This window comes from Plecotus auritus (assembly GCF_963455305.1).
Source record: "Plecotus auritus genome assembly, chromosome: 5".
NCBI classification, from domain to species: domain Eukaryota; kingdom Metazoa; phylum Chordata; class Mammalia; order Chiroptera; family Vespertilionidae; genus Plecotus; species Plecotus auritus.
The window spans coordinates 88,331,733-88,356,882 of NC_137776.1; the positions used below are offsets into that span (position 1 = coordinate 88,331,733).

Sequence of the window (25,150 nt, forward strand, 5' to 3'; positions counted from 1 at the left end):
CCGGAATTGAACCTGGGGCCCTTCAAGTCCACAGGCCAACATTCTATCCACTGAGCCAAACCATCTAGGGCCTAAGATATTTTTGAATATTGATTCTATTCTCCAGTGTACTAGCCACCTTCTCTTTTCCAGCTTTAAATGATGATCAAGTCTGATAAAACTAAACCCTATGTCTTTATCCAAATTGATAAGACCCTGAAAGGTATAGGCTGTGCTATAAAGCTTGAGACAATTCCATCCGGTTGACAATTCATTAGAAATACCATTCTCCTTGCTGTTAGTTATAGAGTATCTCATTGGTCACTCAGAATTTAGGAAATTTTTAACCTGTTTGTTAATGCAAACACATTTAGCATGATTCTCTCCAGATTTACTGGGTTCCTTAATCTTTAAATTCTGATTATAGTTTTAAATATCTCTCCCTAGCTTCCTTGGTTTAGTTCAACTAACTTTTACTCAGAACCTATTATGTGTGGGGCAGAGTGGTAGGGAGTGTGAATGTGGAAAGAGACACAGACCTTACCCCTGGACCTTCTAGTCAAGAAAAACTGATTCATCCTATATAATAAAAGGCTAATATGCACATCGACCAAACATGGAACAACCAGTCGCTATGATGTGTACTGACCACCAGGGTGCAGACGCTCAACCTAGGAACTGCCCCCTGGTGGTCAGTGCGCTCAGCCAGAAGCCGGGCTCACGGCTGACAAGTGCAGCGGCAGTGGCAGGAGCCTCTCCTGCCTCCACGGCAGCACTAACGAGCAGCCAGCAGGCAGGCGGACATCCCTCGAGAGCTCCCGGACTGCAAGAGGGCACAGGCTGGGCTGAGGGACACCCCGTGCCCCGCCTAGTGCCTGAATTTCGTGCACTGGGCCTCTAGTTCATAAATAAAGGGGCTGTATCCTCTACCTTCTTTCTCTCCAAGCCTAAATTGTGCCACAGAGAGAGCATTTTGAAAGCTCTTCTTTTTCTTTCTTCTCCCTTCCTTCAACAAATGTTTATGATCTACAATGATCCCAGTCCTCGATGACAACAAACATTCTAGTCCTGGGAGACAGGCAAAGACAAATAAAATGGTGCATTGTTAGCAGTGCTGTGAAGGAGACAACAAGGAGCTGATCCACACATCATCACAGAGGAGCCTATCTTAAGAAGGGAAGTCACCTTTTATGGATATTGGGTGAGTCTACATAGTCTTCTAGTCATCTATTAGCCTCTACAGAACACCGCTTATATGTTAGGCAACAGAGATGAAAGATGAACTTCTGGCCCTCCAGAGGTATATGGACTTAGGATATGACTTGTGTAACCCTGTGGCCTTATATAAAGAAACACAGTCTAGAAGGAAGGGGCAAAAATCCACTCTTGCTCTCACCCTTCTGATCCCAACCTGGGTTTTTCCCTCCGGGGCCAGAGTAGGAGGTTCCCAAAAGGCCAACTCCTCCTTTTCCCCATTTTACTTCCCCCACTCCATATGCCAGTCCTGCTAGAAAATGATAAAATGATCTTTGTAGTCAGATGATGGGATTAGAAATATTCACATTAAGCTTATTAGAAACCATCCTGGTTTCAGCTCAGGCCTGATTCTCTAATTAAGTAGCCAAGCTTCCCATGACCTTCTGGTCCAGGCAAGGTCCCTGGGGGATGGTTATCTTTACTCAGTTCCTAGACCCTTTTAAACTATTCTCTCCCATTTCACTTCAAGTGGGTACAATTTTAAAAAGTCATCTATTCTACCTAATTATTAATAGGAAAAAAGTTCAATATCAACTACCAAACACTTTCTTTGGGCACATACTAACATTTCAATTGACAACACACACCAAGTAGCAAGTGATGTCTACTTAGATCACACAAATGATATTATCCTGTAATTTATCTCCTTACAGGCTGACTGACTCCTAACTGGGAGCTCCTCAGGACAGTATGCATGTCTTACAACTCTATCCCCGCCCCTACACCTGACACTGCCTGGCACAAAGCACATGCTCAATAGATGTTTGGTGAAAGAAGAAATCATCCCAATAGAGGACCAATTCTGCCAGTTCTTTGGCAGAAAAGAAATCAAGCTGGAGCCTGGACCGAGTGGCTCAGTTGGTTGGAGCATTGCCCCATACACCAAAAGGTTGCAGGTTCATTTCCTGGTCAGGGCACATACCTAGGTTTTGTGTTTGATCCCCAATCGGGGCACGTACAAGAGCTGACCTATCAATGTTCCTCTTTCATCTCTCTCTCTCTCTGGCCCTTTCTCTAAAAACAAAACAAAAAAACAAGAGCAGCATATCCTCAGGTGAGGAAAAATTAAAAAAAAAAGACATCAAGCTGAAGACTTAAAATACCCCCAAATTACACTAACTCTCTTTTAAAATGTTTGAGAAGTCTTCATAATACTAATTCAAAAAATTAAAACCAGGATAGAGAAAAACAACAACAATAAGGCAGCTACCTCAAGAGGGCAGATGACAGTTCCCAGATTCCAGTGGATGCCTGAAACCATGGATAATACCAAATACTATATACTCCATGTTTTTCCTATACATACGTATGTTTTAAATGTATAAATTAGGCACAGTAAGAGGTTAACAATAATAACTAATAACAAAATAAAAAATTATAACTATACTGTTATAATACTGTTTTAGGTAACTGAAACTATGGAAAGAGAAACCTTATAAAACAATAGATTCTTTTGGGTCAGTTTCATCCAATTTGGTTAGACAAATATCCTGAGGACTTACTATGAACAAAGGCTTATGGAGGTGCTAGCCGTCATGAGTGTCCAGAATACTTTGGTTTCACAACAGCAACCCCTTCCTTTGGGGAACCATCATCTTATCTTACACTCTCTTTCATTTTAGAGAAGCTGCCAATCAGGAGGCTGGTCACCTGGTCCCAACAACTGCCCCAGGGATAAATATGTGACCTGAGCCATGTCAAACACAGGAAGAGTCATTACGTAGGATTTCACACAAGGATGCCAGGTGGGTGCCTTAAGACTGAAACAGTCTGTGGTGAGACCTCCCAGGTGCTAACAGAAACTGAAGCAAGGGCAAAGAGATATGACAAGGCTGTTGGAGCATCCATGCTACTTCCAGTAATGAGAGCTGATACAGGCTCCCTTTTGCTTATACCGCCACCCATGGAAGAGTTTCTATAAAGTATACTGTCCAGGTCAGTGAATGACAGACCTTAGGCTGTTTTCTCTGCTGGCTGCATCATAAAGTATAATAAAAATTATCATGGTCAACAAAATCTACTCTAATCAAATGTGGTTGTCTGCATTCTCCAGAGATTTTCTTTCCTTTCTGCTTTTATATGCACACTAGTGACCTAGTGCACGAAATTTGTGCACATTAAAAGGGGATTAATTCAAGGAAATAATTTAATATTGCTATTTGCCCTTTCTCTATAATAGAAGTGTCAGAGATGAAAGAAAATTAGTAAAATGTATATGAAAACCTTCCTCCTGTCAGAATTGGGGGCTCACCATGGGACCCAGAGTCAAGTCCCCGCCCACCCACATGCACCTCAAAATCGCGTGAGACCCAGACGTGGCCGGGCACCCCCCTATTGGGTTAGATCCAGACCAGGCCAGTCCCACCCTTGTCAAGCCCTGCAGGGCAGGGGGCATAGCCTCAGGTCCCCTGGCCCGGCACCAGGACAGGGGGCGTGGACTGAGGTCCCCCAGCCCAGACCAGGGCAGGGGGCGTGCCTTGAGGTCCTCCATCAAACCCCACCAGGTGGGGGACATGGCCTGAGATCCCCTGTCAAGCCCCGCTGGGTGGGGGGCATGGCCTGAGGTTCCCCGTCAAGCCCCACCAGGTGTGGGGGGGGCGTAGCCTTAGGTTCCCCCGGCCCAGCACTGGGAGGTGGGTACAGCCTCAGGTCCCCCATCAAGCCCCGCTGGGCAGGGGCGCGGCCTGAGTTCCCCCAACCCAGCACTGGGGGTGCACCTTGAGGTCCCCTGTCAAGCCCCACTGGGTTGGGGGCACGGCCTGAGGTTCCCTGTCAAGCCCAGCCAGGCAGGGGTCACAGCCTCAGGTCCGCCGGCCTGGTGCCGGGGCGAGAGGCGCAGCCTGAGGGCCCCTGTCAAGCCCCGCTGGGCTGGGGGTGCGGTCTGAGGTATCCTGGCCTGGTGCCAGGGTGGGGGAGGGTGTGGCCTGAAGTTTCCTGTCAAGCCCCACCTGGTGGGGGGGCGTGGCCTGAAATCCCCCAGCCTGGCGCTGGGGCGGGGGAGCAGCCTGAGGTCCCCTAGCCCAGCACCAGGATGGGAAGCACACCTTGAGGTCCCCTGTCAAGCCCTGCCGGGTGGGGGGTGCAGCCTGAGGTCCCCTGTCAAGACCTGCCAGGTGGGGGACGCAACCTGAGATCCTCTGTCAAGACCTGCCAGGTGGAGGGCGCAGCCTGAGGTCCCCTGTCAAGACCTGCCAGGTGGGGGGCGCAGCCTGAGGTCCCCTGTCAAGACCTGCTGGGTGGGGGGGCGCAACCTGAGGTCCCCTGTCAAGCCCTGCTGGGTGGGGGGAACAGCCTGAGGTCCCCTGTCAAGACCTGCCAGGTGGGGGACGCAACCTGAGATTCTTTGTCAAGACCTGCCAGGTGGAGGGCGCAGCCTGAGGTCCCCTGTCAAGACCTGCCAGGTGGGGACGCAACCTGAGGTCCCCTGTCAAGACCTGCCGGGTGGGGGGGCGCAGCCTGAGGTCCCCTGTCAAGCCCTGCCAGGTGCGGGGGGCACAGCCTGAGGTCCCCTGTCAAGACCTGCCGGGTGGGGGACACGGCCTGAGGTCCCCTGTCAAGCCCAGCCAGGCAGGAGGGCGCAGCCTCAGGTCTCCTGGCCCGGTGCTGGGACGGGGGGCATGGCCTGAAGTCCCCTGTCAAGCCCCACCTGGTGGGGGATGCGGCCTGAGGTCCCTTGGCCTGGCGCTGGGGTTGGGGGGCAGCCTGAGGTCCCCTAGCCCAGCACCAGGAGGGGAAAAGCACACCTTGAGGTCCTCTGTCAAGCCCTGCCGGGTGGGGGTGTGGCCTGAGCTTCCCTGTCAAGCCCCACCAGGTGGGTGAGGGCATAGCCTCAGGTCCCTACTGATTGCTCATTAAGGCTCCTTATGGGAACTTGGCCTCAGCTGTGGGTACAGCCATCTTTGTGACGGAGTGATGGTCCATTAGCATATTCCCTCTTTATTAGATAGGAGGAGGATTCCTGACCACAACCTCTTTGTGGTACACACCCAGCTCTAATTACCTGAGATGACCCAGATGCACCTGAAAGATATTATTTCAAGGCAAAGTATGGACTTCCAATGAATTGCCAGAAAATGGTCCTTAGAATAAAAAGGTGAAAAACAATGGTGCCAAAATGTCTTAATTGCTGGACAAGAAAACTTCTAAAATCCCTAAGAAAAAACAATTCCTCTCTCAAGTTTCTTGATGACCCAAAATTCATCTCACTATGATCAAGATGTTGACAATCTTTTGGCTAAGATGTGACATTCCAGTTGCATGAGAATATTTTAATGTGGTATTTTCCAGATATAAAAGCCACTCACACACCCCACACAGAAACTTCCACAGCTTGCAACACTGTAAGTGTGACTGTGTTTAAGTGCCTGGGCTACACCATTTTCATTTTTATTTATTTCTGTAGTTAGTTCCCAACATGATCTGGCCTCTTCTCTCCACTTAGCCCAAGGTATGCAGTTGTATGGTGGGAGAATCTAAAGAGGCCCTGAAGGATGGCAAAGGAGGCCTTCCCCACTTCCCCCTAAGGATGCTTACCTCCCCAAAATATAGTTTTTATGTCAGACAGTCCTGTCTGCAAACCTGAAACTATTAGCTACATGGTGCTGAACAAGTAACCTAATATCTCTGACCTTCAGTATCTTCATCTGCTTATGTACGGAGTACCAACACTGTCAAGCCCTCGGTAAGGCTTGAAGTTACAGAGAAATGTGGTCCACACACACATAAACAGATGGTTTCAGTTGCATATGAGTCAGTGTAATGATGGAGAAATGCAGAGGATTATAAACAAGGAGGCCGCACACTGTTCTGAGAATTAAATGAGATAATGGTATATAAAGTATCAGGCACAGAGAACGCACTCAGGGTAAATTCTCCTGATTCCCCAAGACAGATCTGTGCCTCTGGATCAACAAAATGTTCTAAGATCCTGTCTCAGGGAGATGTTGTCTAAAGAATGATTTGGTTAAAATCAAAATGGTATAAGGTTGGTTAGTATGTGGCCTTAGGGAAAGTCCCTTCCTGCTCATCTAGGGACCTTGAACCTTCCCTGGCTCACCTTCTTTCCTTTTCTTCTGGCTCAAGTTAGTGGGGGATAGTAGACTAGAAGTTTTTTGGTCAGGCTTTTTTTTTTTTTTAAATATATTTTTATTGATTTCAGAGAGGAAGGGAGAGGGAGAGAGATAGAAACATAAATGATGAGAATCACTGATTGGCTGCATCCTGCACATCCCCTACTGGGGACTGAGCCCACAACCTGGGCATCAAAATCGAACCCAGAACCTTTCAGTCTGCAGGCCAATGCTTTATCCACTGAGCCAAACCAGCTAGGGCCAGTCAGGCTTTTTAGTTTTCTGCCAATCACAGTAATAGACTCACCTTCCCTATAAAAACGAACAGTAGGATGCAGTCGGTACATTAGACATCAACACCAAAAGGCAGTGGTGCCTCATCTAGAATGTTCTGGGAAGGGTGGTACCCTGTGGAAACAAAGGGAGATGGTGCTCCCTGGCCAAGAGCCTACTGACACTCATGAATTATTTATCTGGAAGCTTCTTCACAGTCCTCTTCCCTGATGCTTTGCAGGAACCATATTAAATTGAGTTACATTTCTCAGAGACTTCTGTGAAAAGTGTATTATTTATCATGTTACACTGTTCTAAGAAACTCTGAACTTTACAAATGAAAGAGAAGTCTGCACATATATACTGAGTGGCCGATTATTATGATCTCTGAACGCATAATAATCTGGCCACTCAGAGTATATCCTATATAATAAAAGGCTAATATGCAAATTGCCCCCTTGACCAGGAGTTCAACCAGCAGGCAGGCCAGCCAACCACCCATGTCCCCTCCCCCTGGCCAGGCTGGCCAGACCCCACCCATGCACGAATTCATGCACTGGGCCTCCATATATATATACTGAGTGGCCATATTATTATGTGTTCAGAGATCATAATAATCTGGCCACTCAGAGTATATATACACTAGTGGCCCGGTGCACAAAATTCGTGTACGGGGGTGTATGTGTCCCTCGGCCCAGCCTGCACCCTCTCCAATCTGGGACCCCTCTCAAAATCCAGGACTGCTGGCTCCCAACCACTCGCCTGCCTGTCTACCTAACTGCCCCTACCACTTCTGCCTGCCAGCCTGATCACCACCTAACCACTCCCCTGCCAGCCTGATTGATGCCTAACTGCTCCCCTGCCGGCCCAACTGCCCCCTAACTGCCCTCCCCTGCTGGCCTGGTCACCCCTAACTGTCCTTCCCTGCAGGCCTGGTCGCCCCCAACTGTCCTTCCCTGTACCTGGTCACCCCCAACTGCCCTCTCCTGCAGGCCTGGTCCCCCCCAACTGCCCTCCCCTGCAGGCCTGGGTCCCCCCAACTACCCTCCCCTGCAGGCCTGTTCCCCCCAACTGCCCTCCCCTGCTGGCCTGATCACCCACAACTGCCCTCCCCTGCTGGCCATCTTGTAGTGGCCATCTTGTGTCCACATGGGGGTGGCCATCTTTGACCACATGGGGGCAGCCATCTTGTGTGTGGGAGTGACAGTCAATTTGCATATTACCTCTTTAATATATAGAACTTTTTACCTCATGTTTATATCCTAATGCCTGTTGACTTTCAATACACTTGTACCAGGCAAGCTGTTTGATTCATTCCTTGGTCACAAAATAATTTTCATACTTTCATCCTCCCAAAACTACCTTGTCCCTTTTCTTCACTGAACAAATGTCTACCCTGATTTCAGCCTAATTTATATTTCTTTCAAGTACCACTGGTAGCTTCCCTCCTGGGCATTCCTCAATCTCATCTCTACTGCCAAGGGTTTCATGATTTAGACCCTGAAGGCAGGGGCATGGGTTTTAGATAAACTACCAGGACCTGGTTTTAGCCCAGTTTATGGCAGTTAAACTAAAGAGAAAAACTAATACATTGTGATAAACAATCCTAAAAAGGCTCCATAATCTCTGCCTCCTAGTATTCAGGTCTTTGTGTAATACCTCCCCCTGAATGTGGGTGGGACCTATGACTTGTTTCTAACCAACAAAATACAGCAAAGGTGATGGATGTATGTGATTGCATGTATGTATGTGATTGCATGTATGTAACTGTGTTTAATGAAATTGTAATGTGTCTTGTGAGGAAGGCTGTCCCTTGCTGGCTTTGATGAGACAAGTGACAATGATGGGGAGGCCCTCATGGCAAGGAACTGAAGGCAACCTCCAGCTGATAGCCTGTAAGAATTGATGCTGCCAAAAACCATACCAACTCAGAAGTGAATCCTTCCCAGCTGAACTTCAGATGAGACTGCAGCCCTAGGCAGCACCTCCACTGAAACCTGGCGAGAGTCCAAAACAAAGAACCCTGCTAAGCTGTACCCAACTGCTGACCCACACAAACTATAATAAATTTGTGTTGTTGTAAGCCACTACATTTCTGATAATATTGCTTTATAAAAATAGGTAACTAAATAGACAAAAAATAGAGAAAGAGAAAAGCAGCCCCTGTTGTCTGAGAGCTAACCTTAGTAAGGCCTTGATGTTGCTGGAGCTGGCCTGTACTTATACTAGGCATTGGTGTTAAACATAAACAATCCCCAAAAACATCAACATCAGACAAGTTCATGAAGATAGAGGCAAAACATGACCATTTTGTAATCATGTCTGAACACGGTAAAAAACCTTAATACTGTTCAAATCCCCCCAAAGACCAAACATCCCCCTATATTGGCTAATATAAGTACACAGCTTTAACCTTCATTCAATCCCCATCTTATATATTAGATTTATTTAGCTGCCATTCATTGACTTGCCCATCCTTAAAACATTCAACACAGAGCAAAGCCCTACTTTCTTAAACTTTCCCCCAAATCAAGTCTAAATCCATAATAAGTCTTTTCTAATGCCTTCTTACTGAGAAGCTGTATGATTCCCACTACTGTATGGTTCCCCCCACTATAACCAGCAATAAACTTGCTCAATTTGTTCAACTACAGGTGTGTTCCTAGTGGTCTTCGGTCCTTCATTACTGATAGTATTTTTATACTGTTACAACTTATTTGTAAGGCAACAGAGTCATAACCCAATCATCAACTCCTAGGAAACCTTTTAGCAGAAACTATCTGCTCAGATTTTATAACACTACTAGAGGTCTAATGCACAGATTCATGCACTGGTGGGGGGGGCGTGGCCTGCGGGAATTGGCACTCCACACCGCTCATCCTGGTCAGCTGAGCAGCTGTAGACTTGCCCTCTGAGCAGGTGCTCCTGCCATGGTGCATGAAATTCGTGATGTGGGGGGGTTGGAGTCCCCTCAGCCCAGCCTGTACCCTCTCCTATCCAAGATCCCTCTCACAATCCGGGACAGCTGGCTCCTAACTGCTCACCTGCCTGCCTGCCTGATCTCTCCTAACTGCCCCCCCTGCCGGCCTGTTCGCCCCCAGCTGCCTCCCCTGCCGGCCTGTTCGCCCCCAACTGCCTCCCCCCTGGCAGCCTGGTTGCCCCCAACTGCCCCCCTCTGCTGGCCTGGTCGCCCCCAACTGCCCCCCCTGCCTGCCTCGTTTGGTTGTCCCCCACTAACTCTCCTGCCAGCCTGGTCGCCCAACACAGCCTGCTGTTCAGTCGTTTGGTTGTCCCTCACTAACCCACCTGCTGGCCTGGTTGCCCCACATAGCCTGCTGTTCAGTCATTTGGTCGTCCTTCACTAACCCCCCTGCTGGCCTGGTTGCCCCATGCAGCCTGTGTTCGGTCGTCTGTCCAGTTGTTTTGTTGTGATGGCCCCTGGCTTTTTATATATTAGGATTATCTACAATGGCAACAGAAACAACTTAAAAGTCTGACAATCAGGAAATATTTGATGAATTGTGTTGTATCAACACATGGATTATCTAGTATTGAAATAATCATGAAGACTAAAAGAGAAAATGTTTAGGATTTGATGTGACAAAAAAATACAGACTATAAAAATGCAAATAAAGGTTACCATTAGCTAAATACTTTGAATATGCAAGGCACTATTCTAGGCATTTTGGTCACATTTCATAAAGTCTTCAAAACACTCTGCCAGGAAAGTAATAATATTCCCATTTTGCAGATGAAGATACTAGGGCAAGGAGAGGTTAAATAAATTAGCCATTATCACATAACTGGGAGTAGAGGAGACAGATATAAACCAAGACATGACTCTATATCAGTCGTGGGCAAACTACGGCCCGCGGGCCGGATCCGGCTGTTCTATCCGGTTCTCTTGCTCTCCCCTCTGCTCCTTTACTTTGAATTTATTAGTTCACACAAACACTCCATCCATGATTTTGTTCCGGTCCTCCGGTCCAGTTTAAGAACCCATTGTGGCCCTCGAGTCAAAAAGTTTGCCCACCCCTGCTCTATATGCATGTTTTAGCTACAGTGTTCTATTTCTTTGACTTACATGATAATTGCAACTAAGTACAACTATGGTATCAGGGACAAACACTTGAAGTTAATATGCAAATCCTATCTAATAAAAGAGTAATATGCAAATTTGCCGTACCTCTGCTATACCCACAAGCCACACCCACCAGCCAATCAGGAGTGAGTATGCAAATTAACCCAACCAAGATGGCTGCAGCCACAGAAAGAGCAGGAGGCTTGGGTTTCCCCGGCAATGGAGGAAGCCAAGCTTTCTGCCTGCCCTGGCGGGCCCACGCCTCCGCTCAAGGCTACAAAGTTTCAATTATAGAAGATAAATAAATCCCAACAAAAATGTTGGCAGCCATGGAGCTGGAGAGAGCAGCAGGCTTGAGTTGCCCCTGGCGATGGAGGAAGCCAAGCTTTTCACCTGCCCTGGCCTACCTTGGCCTCCGCTTAAGGCTACAAAGTTTCAATGATAGAAGATAAATAAACCCGATACCAGGGCAAATTGACCATAATTCCAACACACAAGATGACTGCCCCCATGTGGACACAAGATGGCCGCCACAAGATGGCCAGCAGGGGAGGGCAGCTGGGAGGGACCAGGCCTGCAAGGGAGGGCAGTTGGGGGCGATCAGGCCAGCAGGGGAGGGCAGTTGGGAGGAACCAGGCCTGCAAGGGAGGGCAGTTGGGGGCGATCAAGCCTGGAGGGAAGGGCAGTTAGGGGTGACCAGGCCTGCAGGGGAGGGCAGTTAGGGGCAATGAGGCTGGCAGGGGAGCAGTTAGGCATCAATCAGGCTGGCAGAGGAGTGGTTAGGGGGTGATCAGGCTGGCAGGCAGAAGCGGTTAGGGGTAATCAGGAAGGCAGGCAGGCGAGCAGTTGGGAGCCAGCAGTCCTGGATTGTGAGAGGGCAGTTGGACATCCCTTGAGGGGTCCCAGACTGGAGAGGGTGCAGGCTGGGCTGAAGGACACCCCCCACCCCCGTGCACGAATTTCGTGCACCGGGCCTCTAGTGTAAAATAAATGTGATATGGAATTAGGATTAAAAGCAATTTCATTTTAAAAATCATCATCTTTAATGCTATATGATCTATTCAATGCAAACAACACAGATAATCAAGCAATGAACTCTTGTCCTACAATTCTGAGAAGTTAATTTTATGTTTTTGGAAAGAGACCTGTCTAAAACGACTTCTAATTTCACTCTTTTCTGGCATTTTGAGTAAGACAGCTAGTAAGCAGGTTTCGACTATCTGGGGGCGGGGTTCTCTTGCCCCTCCCCCCCCCCCCCCCCCCCCGCCCCAGCCAATACTTCTTAACATTGGTTTTCTAATCCAATTTTCATAGAATCCAAAGTGACCTCTATTTCAGTTTACAACATAGGGAAGGTGACAGTGGTCAGAATGCCATCTATAGTTTGCCCAGAAAAGGACTTAGGTTCTCCTGAAAGTACACAAGTACATCTTTAAGTCTTTTGAGTTTATTTGGTGGGAGATGACCATGTGCTGTGTTTATAGATTATATCCTCCAGATTACAGGTAGCATCTCTTCCCAATTACATCACCTGTGTAATCACTTCAGAAGAATATTGCACAGGGGTTGAAGCAGAGCTAATTTTTTGTCAAGCCTTCTAAGACAGGAAAGCAAAGCTGGAAGCTGTAACAGACATGAACATTTTAGGGGGGCAGAATGAGTATGGTGGGGAAGGAAGGATGTGAAACAATGCCCTGTAAATCTGATTTTACTGATACTACATCTCAGCCAGACCAGATTCAGTATGTGCAAAATGATTAATCACTGTCTCCCTGAGATATTCAAGGTCCTGCTGCCTATTCTCAGCATGAAAAAAATCTAACACTGAAATAATGGCTTTCAGGCTTCTGTTCGTTCTATACCCTTTTAATAAAGTGGAACAAAAAAATTTTGCCTTGGGCTTGGCTGAGTTATGGGGTTTATCTCCTCTGTGGCAAAGCTTCATTCCTCAGCCCAATCACCAAACCGAGCCCAAGTCATAAGAAGCCTGGTAGAGAAGGAAAAATGCCTGTGCTGTACCTCGGGCATCGATTTATCAGATACAATAATTGCTCCGAGAGACAGGTTTTCTCTTTATATTTGTAGAAAAATAGGCACTGCAAAGAGAATTAATTTAGCTAATGGGCAAATGCTGATGGCTTTTGTGTGACATATATGTTTCTGACAAATGTAACTAATGAATTATAACCTGCCTCCATCACTGCTGGGGGAGAGTGTAGAAAAAAAAAGGACAAATTCTTGGGGCATTACCTGAGGCAAAGACTCCAGCTGAGCCCCCACGTACCTTCTCTGCGTACTCAGACACAATCTGCTTGATCTCAGCCGAGCAGAGTCCCACGATCTGGCCCACAGAGCTTGCGGTGAGACGGCTCTACAATCACAGGGAGGGTGTGTTCTCAAGACCATACCTTATCTTTCACAGAATTGGAAAACCTAACGCTCTGAGTATTACAGTAAAATAGGTAATATTCCCAGGGGAGAAAACAGTTGGGCTTTTGTTTATGGATTCATCAACAAGAGAGAAAACAAGCCTTGGGACAAATGTGAATCCACCTCTCCACTTCCTGAGTCACTCGGCTTACTGGGCCAGATTCTCTTCGGACCCTGGGTCCCTCTGGGAAGTCATTCTTCACCCTATATACCCCATCCCAAGGTCTCTCTTCCTAAAGGTCACTACACAGAACTTGCAGGGAACTAGCAGACTTAGGACCCAGGTAAAACAGAAGTGCAAATGGGAGAAAAAGAGGACTCTCAGAACTCCTAAAATGTTCTATCACAGGCCTTTCCTGCTTCCAAATAAATGATCCTTTCAAAACTCTTGGTTAAACCTTCTGGAGAGGCTTCTGAGAAGACCAACTCTAAATCTGGTATTCCATTTTCTACCTAGATGGTACAGGAAGGAAACAGAAGACAATGGTTCCTTTGGCATGGGATTAACTCATGGTTATGGAGAGGCTGAACCATGGCTCTTCTGCTGAGGACCATATGGTACTGTCCCAGCAGGGACACCCTGCTTCACAAGGGTCCCTCAAGTCTTCCTCCTAGAGGTCCCATGGACGGGAACACTATAAAAGCTTCTCAAAAGAAAGATTCCTAGGAAACAGGAAACACTTGGGTGCTGAAAAGACAAGGCTCTGAAGGTAGTCCCTCAGGGAAGAGGCCCCAAAGAGCCAAGCAGGTTGGTTCCAAGTTCCCATCTCCATACCATATCCTCCCCAAGGATCACTCCCACCTTACCTCCTCATTTGCCATGGCGGTCATCTTGGTCATCAGTGATTGAATACGCTGCTAAGAGAGAAATGGAGAGAAGTAGCAGTGAGCAGATTTGTTTATGTAAGACTTACACAATTATGTCTAAACAGGTCTTTGTGGTGGAATCTAAGGGTTATTTTATTGATCAACTAACAGCAGCTGGCTGTGAGAAACACCTGGCCATTCTGGAAAGCTGAGGAGGAAAGTGAAGTTTCTCCCCAAATGATTTAAACAGAAACCTCAGGGGACCTACATGGGCCACATACCTCTTCAGCAGCTTGAAGCTCATCCTCCTCATGGGCATCAGCTTTTTCTGCAGCCGAGAGCCCTGTGGGAAGTGCCGTTTTCTTGTCCTCAGCCTGGAAAGGAAGATGCAAAAGCAGCTGAGCATCGGAGTTGGAGACTCAGTAGAGGAAAGAAAACATTGCAAAAAGGCATGAGTGTATGAAAGAAAACACACAGATCTGGAGAGCTGAACCAGTCCCTGAGAAGAATGGAAAATCCAGACACCTGGGCTTCCATTCCAACTGCAGAGCAAGCAGGTCCAGCTTCAGGCCCTGGCCAATGCCTTTTCCCATTACTGAACTGCTTGCTGATTAATCCCCATCAGATTGTACACATTTGCCTGACTTATCCTTACATTTTGATGGGGGGTCTTTCCCCTATTTTAATGCCTTCAAGAGCAGATCACTGCCTAAAGGAGTGGTTTTTTTTTTCAAACTGTCAGTTGAGACCTATTAGTGGGACATGAAAATAATTTAGGTACGACAAAGCATCTAAACAGATTGAATAAAATTTACAGAAAATAAGAGATCAGAGTGCTTTGCAGATAGTCAAAGGTTAAGTACTGCTTTGTGAAACTGAAAGTCAACAAAGTTTGAAAAACACTGGCCTAAATGATAAAATTCTAACCTGCTTTACCTGGTGATCATGCTCCATGTTCTGTATCTGGTCTCAGGCTTTAAATGGACCACACCACACTCAAGATACCTGGATTAACTACTGTTCCTCAAACATGGGCTGCAAGTCTTGAGTTCTTGGTTTTAATTCCATGTCTGTCATCCACCAGCTGGGTGACCTCAGGCTTACCTTCTCTGGATACCAGGGTCTTCTAAGGTTGAAAGGGAGGACTAGTCTCAAATACCCTTCTCAGATCATCCCAATTCTAGGATGCTTTTCTATAACAAGTCTACAACTGACCCTGGGGAACACCTTGAGCTCCCTACTACTGGGTATATCTACAGGGGACAAGACTTCCAGTTCAAATGTGCCATCTGACTAAGAATGACAAGACAAGCCAGATGGGAATGCTCATTTATGGGCATTTTATGATTCTTTCAATCATAATCAAATGGTCTTATTTCAGAATATAGTCATATGCATAAACATTCTTTTCAGACTTAAATTACATATCAAATTAAATGTATGCATCAAATTCTTATATACCAGATGCCACATGACATACTTAAATCTAGAAAATACCTTGTTTTGGAGGAAATAACTGTTTAGTTGAGTGAAAAACACAAATGTGGAAAAAAAATAACAAGAAAACCAAAAAAAGATAAAATCAGTGCATGACTGACTACTAATGAAATAATAACTAGATGTTTACTCTGTATTGGATCATTCCATGTCCTTTACATTTTAATCTTTACAACAGTGCTGCCCCCATTTTATAGATGCTATGAATTAAGGCACAACAATTAAGCATATTGTCCAAAGTCACACAGAGAAGGGATGAAGTTAGCAGCAAATCCGGCTTTAGAACATATGCTCCTAGTCATTGTCAGGGCTCTTCATGACAGAGACAGCAATTACCACAGGAATAAGAGGGAGGCTAAGGTCAGGAAGGGCCTCCCAAAAGAAAAACCGAGAGATCTATCTGTGAAAGCTAGATAGAGAATAACAATAGGTGTTTCATTAAAGAAAACCTGGGGATTAGGTGAGGAATGAGAAAAAGGTTATTAATAGACCTCAAGCAGCAGGACTCTACTTTTTAAGAGGCCACTGACTTCTTTAGTTAGCACTTTATTCTTTTAATAGGCAGTGGTTAAAAGCACAGGCTTTGATGTCACACAGACCTGGATTCAGATTATTATTATGGTACTTAAGGAGCTGTGTGATCTTGGACAAATCACTGAGCCTCTCCGGGCCTCAGCTTTCTGACACACAAAAAAAGGAATAAGTATATTCCTCATAGAGTTGTTCAGAGGAGTAAGTGAAAAAATACATATGTAGCTCTGAACAAAGGGCCTGGAGCACAGAAAAGGTTTGGCACTGTAAGATTTATATGCATGCCCTGCTGCTGGCATTAAGGATCATTAATAAATACATAAATGACGAAAAATCTTTGCGACTGCTTTGTGAAGTTAGAAAAACCCATCTTGACTTACCTGATTTTCCCACCTAGTTACCTTAATACAGGCAGGCCTGTAATTTATGGTCATGTTCTATCTCACTGCCAGCATCCTGCTTCCACCTGTCTAGGGTCACTCTCACCGGATGAGGAGTGCTAAGATCACTGGTAATAGAGTTCACCTTCACACTTTTAGAATTATTAGGGTCCACAGGATTGACTTAGGGGCCATGACTTTCAATTACCCTCCATTTCTAGCCTCAGATGAGGCTGTTGCTTCAACTCCCTGGCCTGGGAGGCATATCCTTGCAGCCCTGGGGTTTGCCCAAGGAACAGAGCCTGGTTGGCAGCAGCCTTGTCTTCTCACCCATGCTGGGCAGTCTGTCAGTATCAGACAGAGGCAAAAGGGTGGGTCACTTCCATCTCTCAAATTTTCTCTCCCATTATCTATGCTTTTCTTACCTTCTCTGTTTTGCTCTGGCGGCTAAATCCATATCTCCTGCAGGCCACAAAAAAGGGGAGTTCAATTACTATTCAAAAATCACATTAAGTTCGTCAAATGCAGTTTAGTTGAATTTTCATATAAAAAGCCACTTTAGGCTATTTGGTGACTGGAGAAAATATTTTAAGTGCCCAAACCACAAATATATTCCACTGTTTTTGAATAAAGAGCCAGCTACCCTATTCACCATATAAATGCTTCAACGGGAACTCAGTACAGAGTACAACATTCCCTTTAAGTGCATTCTCTTTACTTTTTGAAGAAGGAACTATATTTCAGATTCACAATTTAAGCTAAATGTCTTGAAAATATCTGTATAAACAAATGTGAATGTATTGCTCAAGCTAAACATACTCTCCAATGGCGACTTGCACAATCTCCAGTCCAGCCCAATTTTTCCTTTCAAGCATACAGAAGCATTTTGCCAGTAATATTGTGTTCCCATCACTCAACTTTAAATTCAAAGACATTCACAAATGCTCTTTAATTTAAATTAGTTTATTTTATGGCTCTAATTAATATCTATGTTTTTTTATAGCAAGTATAACAATGCAAAACCATTCAACCTAAAATAAAAAAGCATGATGAAAAATACCCAACCTCACTTACCTGTAAATAGTTTATAAGGACATAAAAATGGCAAGCAACCATTAAAAACAAACAAACAAATTAAGGGCTCCTACTCTGCTCTCACTCATGCCAGGCCTTCCTTAATAGATCACTGTGCTGGCCTCTTACCTGGTCTCTGACCTCTAGCCTCACTCTACTCCCACTCCTCCTCCCCATTCTTATCCAACTTCCCATTGTCCCTCAGGACAAACTGGACCTCCTGGGCACCCTCATTAGGCTTTCCGTTCTATGGCCCTGCCTAACAACCATTTCGCTTCATCCCCTGCAGATCACCTTACATGCTCTTGCAAATCCATTGCCTGAACAGAGAACTTTGCACACACTGTGCTGTCCTCTTCTCTCCTACTTTCCTACTCACTCCCCACACCTCAGCTCTAAAGCCACTTCTTCTCCAAAGCATCCTCATGCACAGACTCTCTGCCTTGGATCTGTACATGTTCCCCCACTTCCCGGATATTTGCATGTCTGCATCCTTCTCCTAGAAGCATTGATGCTACTTTTACATTTGGTATTTCCAATGTATGTTGAATAAATAAACTAAAACAAGTGAAAGAAAACACTGAAAGCCAAAAGTATCACCTGACCATGTAATAAGATTGTCATACTATTGGAGAAACCACAAAGTCACTGCTGGGCACAACATTCCCATCCATTAGGCATAAATCTATGGACCCAAAGTGCAGCAGACCGAGATTAAAGGTGGATTAGGTACCATATTCTGTAAAGGACTTCATGGCAGATTCTGTGAATTAGCTTAGTAATATCTATTGCATCTTTCTATAGTGGGGAGGCTAAAAAACAAAAAACTCTATGTTCCATACTCCCTATACTTAGCATGCTGAATACTGGTTAGGCTCTACCAATCAGGTGCATTTGCTGGAGTTTTGAATGTGCAACTGTTAGATGAGGTGAGAGGAAGGTCATAAAGGATTCACTGTGTAGTGTGGATCACAGAAGCAACTTGGTTTGGGGGCCAGCAGCTGTCACAGTGGCTTCCTGATTTTGGCAGAAGTGGTGTGATATTTTTGTCAGCAGCTGCAGCACCAGCTTCCCAATTCCTAAGGCCTCTAGACAGTTTACAATTCGTGGAGTACACACCAGCATCCTTGGAGGCCCAGTTTCAATATGATGCTTGGGAAATGACCCTGGCTCAGTAAAGATTCCGTGTTTTAAGCCCATGGATCTCAGTAATCAATCCTTCAGCTGAAACTAGGGGTAGGGTTTTGTGTTCTCAACCAGGGAGCCTTGACCAATTGAGGATTTCACTAAGTCTCTGCTCCTAGTGGTGTCTTTGCACCTTGAGTATTTATTTGTTTTCCAGGCTTTAGTCTGTGGAGACCCTAAGGACAGAAGACACACCCTTAGGCAGACAGCCCTTATTTAAGGCCCAGGAACTCTGCGGATTTTCCAAATTAAAGCAGTCAGCTAATAAATCTGAACAATTTAATTCCCAGGTAGAATTAACCTACTCTGTCCTTAAAGATGAAGACTCTGGGAAGACTTCTCTAACCATCCAAAACAAGGTTAGGTCCCCAGCTATGTGTTTCTAGGTTTACACCACTAGTGCACTTATCCCACCACAGTGCACAGATTAACTATGTTATGTGGAATCTGCCTTTTGAGCTCCTGGAGGGGTGGAAATGCATTTGCTTCATTCACTTTCTTTTTACGTTTTTTAAATTGAGGTATAATTCATGTAACACAAAATTCACCACTGTAAAGTATATATACCTCAGCAGTTTTTTGTCTATTCACTATTTTGTGCAACTATCACCACGAATTCAAGAATAGTTTCACTGTCCCAAAGAAATCTACACCTATTAGCAGTCAGTGCCATTTCTCTCTCTCATCCCCTGGCAACCAGTAATCCTTCTGTTTCTGTGGATTTGCCTATTCTGGATGTTTCATATAAATGGAATCATACAACATGTGGCCTTTTATGCCTAACTTCTTTCACTTAGCATGTTTTCAGGTTCATCCATAGCACAAATCAGTACTTAATTCCTTTTTATGACTAAACTAGAGGCCTGGTGCATGAAATTCATGCACACGGTGTGTGTGTGTGTGTGTGTGTGTGTGTCCCTCAGCCCGGCCTGCGCTCTCTCGCAATCTGGGACGCTGCATGCACCAGTGACCATACTTTTCATACAGGTGAAAGGCATCTTGCTGTTGTATGGGCAGCTACATTTGTTTTGCCCTGATTATAAAAAGTAGTACATAACATGATCCTTCTGAGGCAGTAGTACCATTTTCCCCATCTTTTGGGTAGAAAAACTGAAGCAGAGAGAAGTTAAGTAATTGGCTTTGTCACATAGTTACTAGTATAAGCGTCAGAACCAGGGCTGACCACAAAATGTGCAAGCCAGAGTCCATGCATGTCATCGCTGCATCTTCCTGTTTTTTTTTTCAGTGTTAGAGTAGCCTTGCCAGGTTTTAATTTTTAAATCTAAGAGACTGTTCCCAATATATAGGGTAAGGGTCCCCAGGCCTGGCCGGCAATCAGGGCCGATCTGTGGGGTGATCAGAGGGCCCCCGCTGGCACCCGCCTTGGCTGGTGGCCTGGCGCCGCCTGCTCACCGGCCCTGACTTGGGATGGCCCATGCATTGAGTGTCTGCCCCCTGGTGGTCAGTGGGCGTCATAGCAACTGGTCATTCCATCGTTCTGTCGATTTGCATATTAGGGTTTTATTATATAGGATAATAGCCCATTATGGATAAACCACATTTTGTTTACTCATTCATCAGCTGATGGATATCTGTGTTGTTTTGACAACTGTGAATAGTGCTATTATGAATATTCATGTACAGCTTCATTCACTTTTGTAACCCCAGCACCTACTACAATGCCTGACACATAGTAGTTACTCAATAAATGTTTGTTGAATGAAGAGTCCAGATGATTTTTTTTTTTTAAATATATTTTATTGATATTTCACAGAGAGGAAGGGAGAGGGATAGAGAGCCAGAAACATCGATGAGAGAGAAACATCGATGAGAGAGAAACATCGATCAGCTGCCTCCTGCACACCTCCCACTGAGGATGTGCCCGCAACCAAGGTACATGCCCTTGACCGGAATCGAACCCGGGACCTTTCAGTCCGCAGGCCGACGCTCTATCCACTGAGCCAAACCGGTTTCGGCCAGATGATTTTTCTAAAAGCTTCCTTCTCCATGTGACGTTATGGCGATGCTTCCATTATGACAAAGAAGAGCTAGCTGCCTTCAGTTGCCTATTAATGCATGCCTCATTGTGTACACTAACTACTCTTCCAATGTTGTTTAAGCTTCACCAGAACATGATATTCCCTTTGTGGCCCATCATCCCTCACAAAGAGCAGGGGGAATTTCAATTTACTTCTACTACAGAAGCATTTACTTCTCTTTATCCTTTCCCTAGGTATGCTGCTCTATCCTACAACCCCTCTTTCCTCTTGCCCAGTCAGGCCTACCCTTTCCTCTCTAGAGCCAACCTGAGTTGCAGTGCCATATGCTCAATCTGCTCCTGCCTTCCCTGGTTAGCTCTGACTTACCAACTTTGCTGATGTCCTACAATGTCAGCATCAACAGAGCTCCAGCCCTCTTACCTAAACCTGGTAGTTGTCTTTAACATCAAGGATGTATATCTTCTAGAACAGCATACTCCAAAAGTATAACGAGAGCCACATATGTAACTTTAAATAAGTAGATTCATATACTCTGATAATAATGAAACATATTCTAATAACTAAGTCAAGCATGAATTATAAATTTAAAATGAAAATTCTGTTCTTAAGGCACACTAATCACATTTCAATTGCTCAATACCCACATGTGGCTAGTGGCTACCTTAACTGAATGTCATAGTTCTAGAAAACAAACTAACCTTCAAGAACAATTGCCCCAGGACAAATTAAGACATATCAATCTATCTGGAATTTGAACAAATCAGGGGCAAATGAGAGCCTTAAATACTAAGGACTATGAACTCTGTTCTTTGTTCATTCAACAAGCATTTACTATATACCTTCTATGAGCATACATAGGCCTCACTATCATATGGGATGCACTAAGTACAAAATGACTTCAAGGCAACTCAAAATTAAGCCTCAAATAGTGTGGAAGAGGCTAACTCCAGCATCCTAGTGATTGGGCTTCAAATTTCCACTTGCAAGTCAAATATACTGCATATAAAATGCATTTCCCCACAGTGGCAGTTTTTGTATTATGGTTAAGTATTTAAGCTAGCGTCTAAAAGTTGATTGGGACCATAATAAAATAAAAATATACAGCGGCAATTCCGTTTACGTCTAAAATAAAAACGAGTCTTGTTTTTCCAACACCATAACATTTAAACAAATACAGCCAAACATCTTTTTAATACACACAATCCTTAAAGCCTTCAGTATGACTGACCAGGCTCAAAGTCCAGCCTTATTTGAGCAATGAAAGTCAAAAAGGGGGAGGAAGAAGCTGGAATGCTGACCTCAAAGCCAGGTGCACTGTGGGCCTAGGCTGATGAATGACAAGAATACTAATGAAAGATGAGGAATTTGTATTTCTAGGTGGGGATGAGCAATTAGGGGTGCACAACAGTGAGGGGTGAGGCAGGATGGAGCATGAATCCCAGAACCAGCAAAGGGCCAGCCTGCTTGAATGGGAAAGGGAAGGAAGACTGTTGAGTCTATAAAGAAAGCAAAATAATCCCTCTCCTAAAAAACAAAACCAACAAACCCTCCATCCTACCTACCTATGCTTAGAAGGCATGACCCCACCAACAGGAACTAAGATTGGTATTGAGACACTTTGCTCTTTCTTACACTCCAAATTTGTGAGGAGTCACAAACAAAACCTTGCTCCCTTCCCTAAAGAAAGAAAAGCTAGACTCTGCCTCACATTGGCCCAAACACTTCTGAGGATGAGCAGGAATGTCCTAAATTTACCCAGGATAACAACTATCATCTATGATATATGCAAAAGATCCAATGTGAAACCGAGATTTTCAAAACAAAATAGAATATTAAAAGTTGTCAGCATGGTCTCCATGAGGTGGACAATTCACTAAATCTCTGACTCCTTTTCAGCCCCAAGAACGTTGGGTGTTTCCATGATAATGGGCAAACTGGAAGTAAGAACAATACAAACTAACAAAAGCCACAACATTCCCCTAAGTACTCCTTGGCTCTGAACATGCTGCTACAAGCAGGTGCCTCTCCAGCTCTGGCTTTTTCCCTGAGCAGCGCAGCCTCACCTGCCCACCTGCAGCTGGGGCGTGGCTGGAAAGACCAATCATAGTGCCTAGGGCATGCAACCTGCCCAATCGCAAAGGGCACAACACTCAGAAGTGCCCCACATTTGTATTTTTGCTATCTCAAAATTCTTAATATTAATCATCTTCTATATATATAAAAGCCTAAGTGACCAGACGACCAGATGACCGAACAACCAGCTGGTAGCTATGACACGCACTGACCACCAGGGGGCAGACGCTCAAAGCAGGAGCTGCCCCCTGGTGGTCAGTGCGCTCCCACAGCAGGAGCAGTGCTCAGCTGACAGGTGGGCGCCAGACGCTGGGCTCATGGCTGGCGGCTGGAAAGTGCAGCTGTGATGTTGTGAGCCTCTTCTGCTGACACTCCCCCTGTGCACCCAAGCAGTGGCAGCAGCAGGCACAGTGGGGCCAGGATGAGTGGGAGCAGCACAGTGCCCAGCCAGGGCTTGGGCTCCTCCCCAGCCGCCTGCCGCTTCTCACACTACTTCGTGCTGTGCGGGATCGATGCAGACAGCAGGCTGGAGCCAGACCAACTGGCAGGTAAGGCTGGGCTGCGACAGCGCGGAGGTCCACTGATCCCTGCAGGCCAGGTGAGGGACCCCACCAGTGCACGAATCCGTGCACCAGGCCTCTAGTTATTAATAATTCTTAACAAGGGGCCCTGCATTTTCATTTTATACTGGGCCATGCAAATTATGTAGCTGGTCTGATGATGCTCACTCAGAAGAGTTCAATTCACAGCAGCAACTGGTGAGCTGTGCAGGCAGCCATCACACTGGCTTAGGGCCAGAACTAACAGCTTCCTTTGAATGAAACAGACTAGCTTCATTCTCAGGAAGGAAGGACCTGACCCCACACAATCCCCTCAAAAAAACAAAAGCATAGCAATTCCATTTGAAAGATGGAATACTTAAGCCAATTAAGCCTAGTATCCTTCTGGTTCTCTCCAGGACCTAGAAGAGGAAGCTATCAGATGCTCACTCAGGGAGATGCTAGTGGCAGTGCTGTTAGTTCCAGCTACCCAGTGAGGGTTGGGTTACTCAACAGAGCAGCACACAGCAAACACTCCCAGCATAAAGGAAAGAAACCAAGGAGACATACTCACATCAAGGAATCTGTTACCCTAAGTAGAAAATGCAGGACATAAATGAAGGTTAATATCCAGTGTCAACCAAAATATTCAATGTGGAGAAGTACTTCCTTATGTACATGTGTATTAGTAAAAACTGAAGACATAAAATAATAATAGTGCTTTTTTTAAATAACTAGAATGTTTTTAAAAAGTGACAAAACTACTTCTAAATTCTTTATTTTCCTAATCAGGACAATTCTTCAAAGAAAACCAAAATTATTATTCTAACACTTAAAGTAAAACTGTTCAAAACTCTTTAGTTTACCTGAAGATTTTATCAAATGGCAGAGATCTGAAGGGCAGACCACCCTCAGCCTCCACAAATGCCCCAAACTCCCAACCCCCAAGGAGAGCAGAGTTAGGGCCCACAGTTACACACACTCCTAGAGAGGAGTTTCAAAGATTAGGCCTCTACCAATATCAGGGAAGCAACCCCCAGAAACTTGGGTAATTCAATACCAGAGATAAAAGTTCCAGATGCTGGAAAACTTAGGCCCAAAATAGTAAATTCAATCAGGTAAAAGCCAACCAAGCTAATTCCAATGAAGAAATTCAAAATAGCTTTTCTTTTCAATGGTTTTATAAAATAGGCACTTTAGACTGGGTCCCATTCATACCTGCCATATTCCAAAAGTGTAGCATGGATTCGAGATTCTTCATCGAGCAGCTCCTCTGCCCCTTGTTGCCGTTTGTATTTTCGACGGGGCTTGTAAACATCCTAAGAAGTGTATAAGACAAAGGAATTACCGAGTGTGAGAAGTCTCTCACACTGAACTGGATGCTGAATGTGAACATCCAGTCAGGGAATAGGTATTGTCCCCATCATAACAGCAGGCACTCAGGGGAGCTGCCTTCAAGGAGTCTGCTCCTTCAACTTTTATATAGGTAGCAAATATTTCCACCCAATCTATTGCTTGTCAACTTTGTTATAACTTGGTGTTTTTTGTCCTAAGACATTTTAATCTTTTATGTAATCAAAATCATCAATCACTTTATATCTTACTTACTATCCAGGGCTTGTGAAAAAAAGTTGTCTGTTATTTTTGTAGGTTATATTTAGCCTTTTCATCTATTCATATTTTGAGTGGGAGTAGGCATAGTGAAAGGTAGGGATCTATTTGTACACACACACACACACACCCCTACCTTCTAAACAAGTATATGGCATGTAGTAGTATGTACTCCATTAATGTGGGTCTTCACCCCCAGATGACCTGGGTTGTCATTCTACCCTAAATGAATGTTCTTGACTGACAAGCTGGCAGTCAAATAATACCTTAGCAATATTAGCTCAGGCCTCTGGGTCCAGGTAGGTAGTTGTTTATACAAGCAAGGTATTCTAGTTGTGTGTCCCTGGATCTTGCTTCTCCACTG

The 25,150-nt window shown here is 45.2% G+C and overlaps 1 protein-coding gene across 2 annotated transcripts in view; it reads right to left on the reverse strand.

The window, feature by feature from the left end:
* CCDC93 (CCC complex scaffolding subunit CCDC93) overlaps positions 1–25,150 on the reverse strand; it is a 99,236-nt gene that overhangs the window by 48,954 nt on the left and 25,132 nt on the right. Inside the window, exons 7-12 of one of the 2 annotated variants that reach the window (XM_080669242.1) lie at positions 24,394–24,494; positions 23,750–23,767; positions 16,730–16,766; positions 14,178–14,270; positions 13,897–13,947; positions 12,944–13,030 (exon numbers count right to left, since the gene is read on the reverse strand). In XM_080669242.1, the coding sequence (XP_080525368.1) occupies positions 12,944–13,030; positions 13,897–13,947; positions 14,178–14,270; positions 16,730–16,766; positions 23,750–23,767; positions 24,394–24,494 (387 nt within the window). The remainder of the gene's footprint in view (positions 1–12,943; positions 13,031–13,896; positions 13,948–14,177; positions 14,271–16,729; positions 16,767–23,749; positions 23,768–24,393; positions 24,495–25,150) is intronic. The other variant, XM_080669243.1, reaches the window with a different exon arrangement.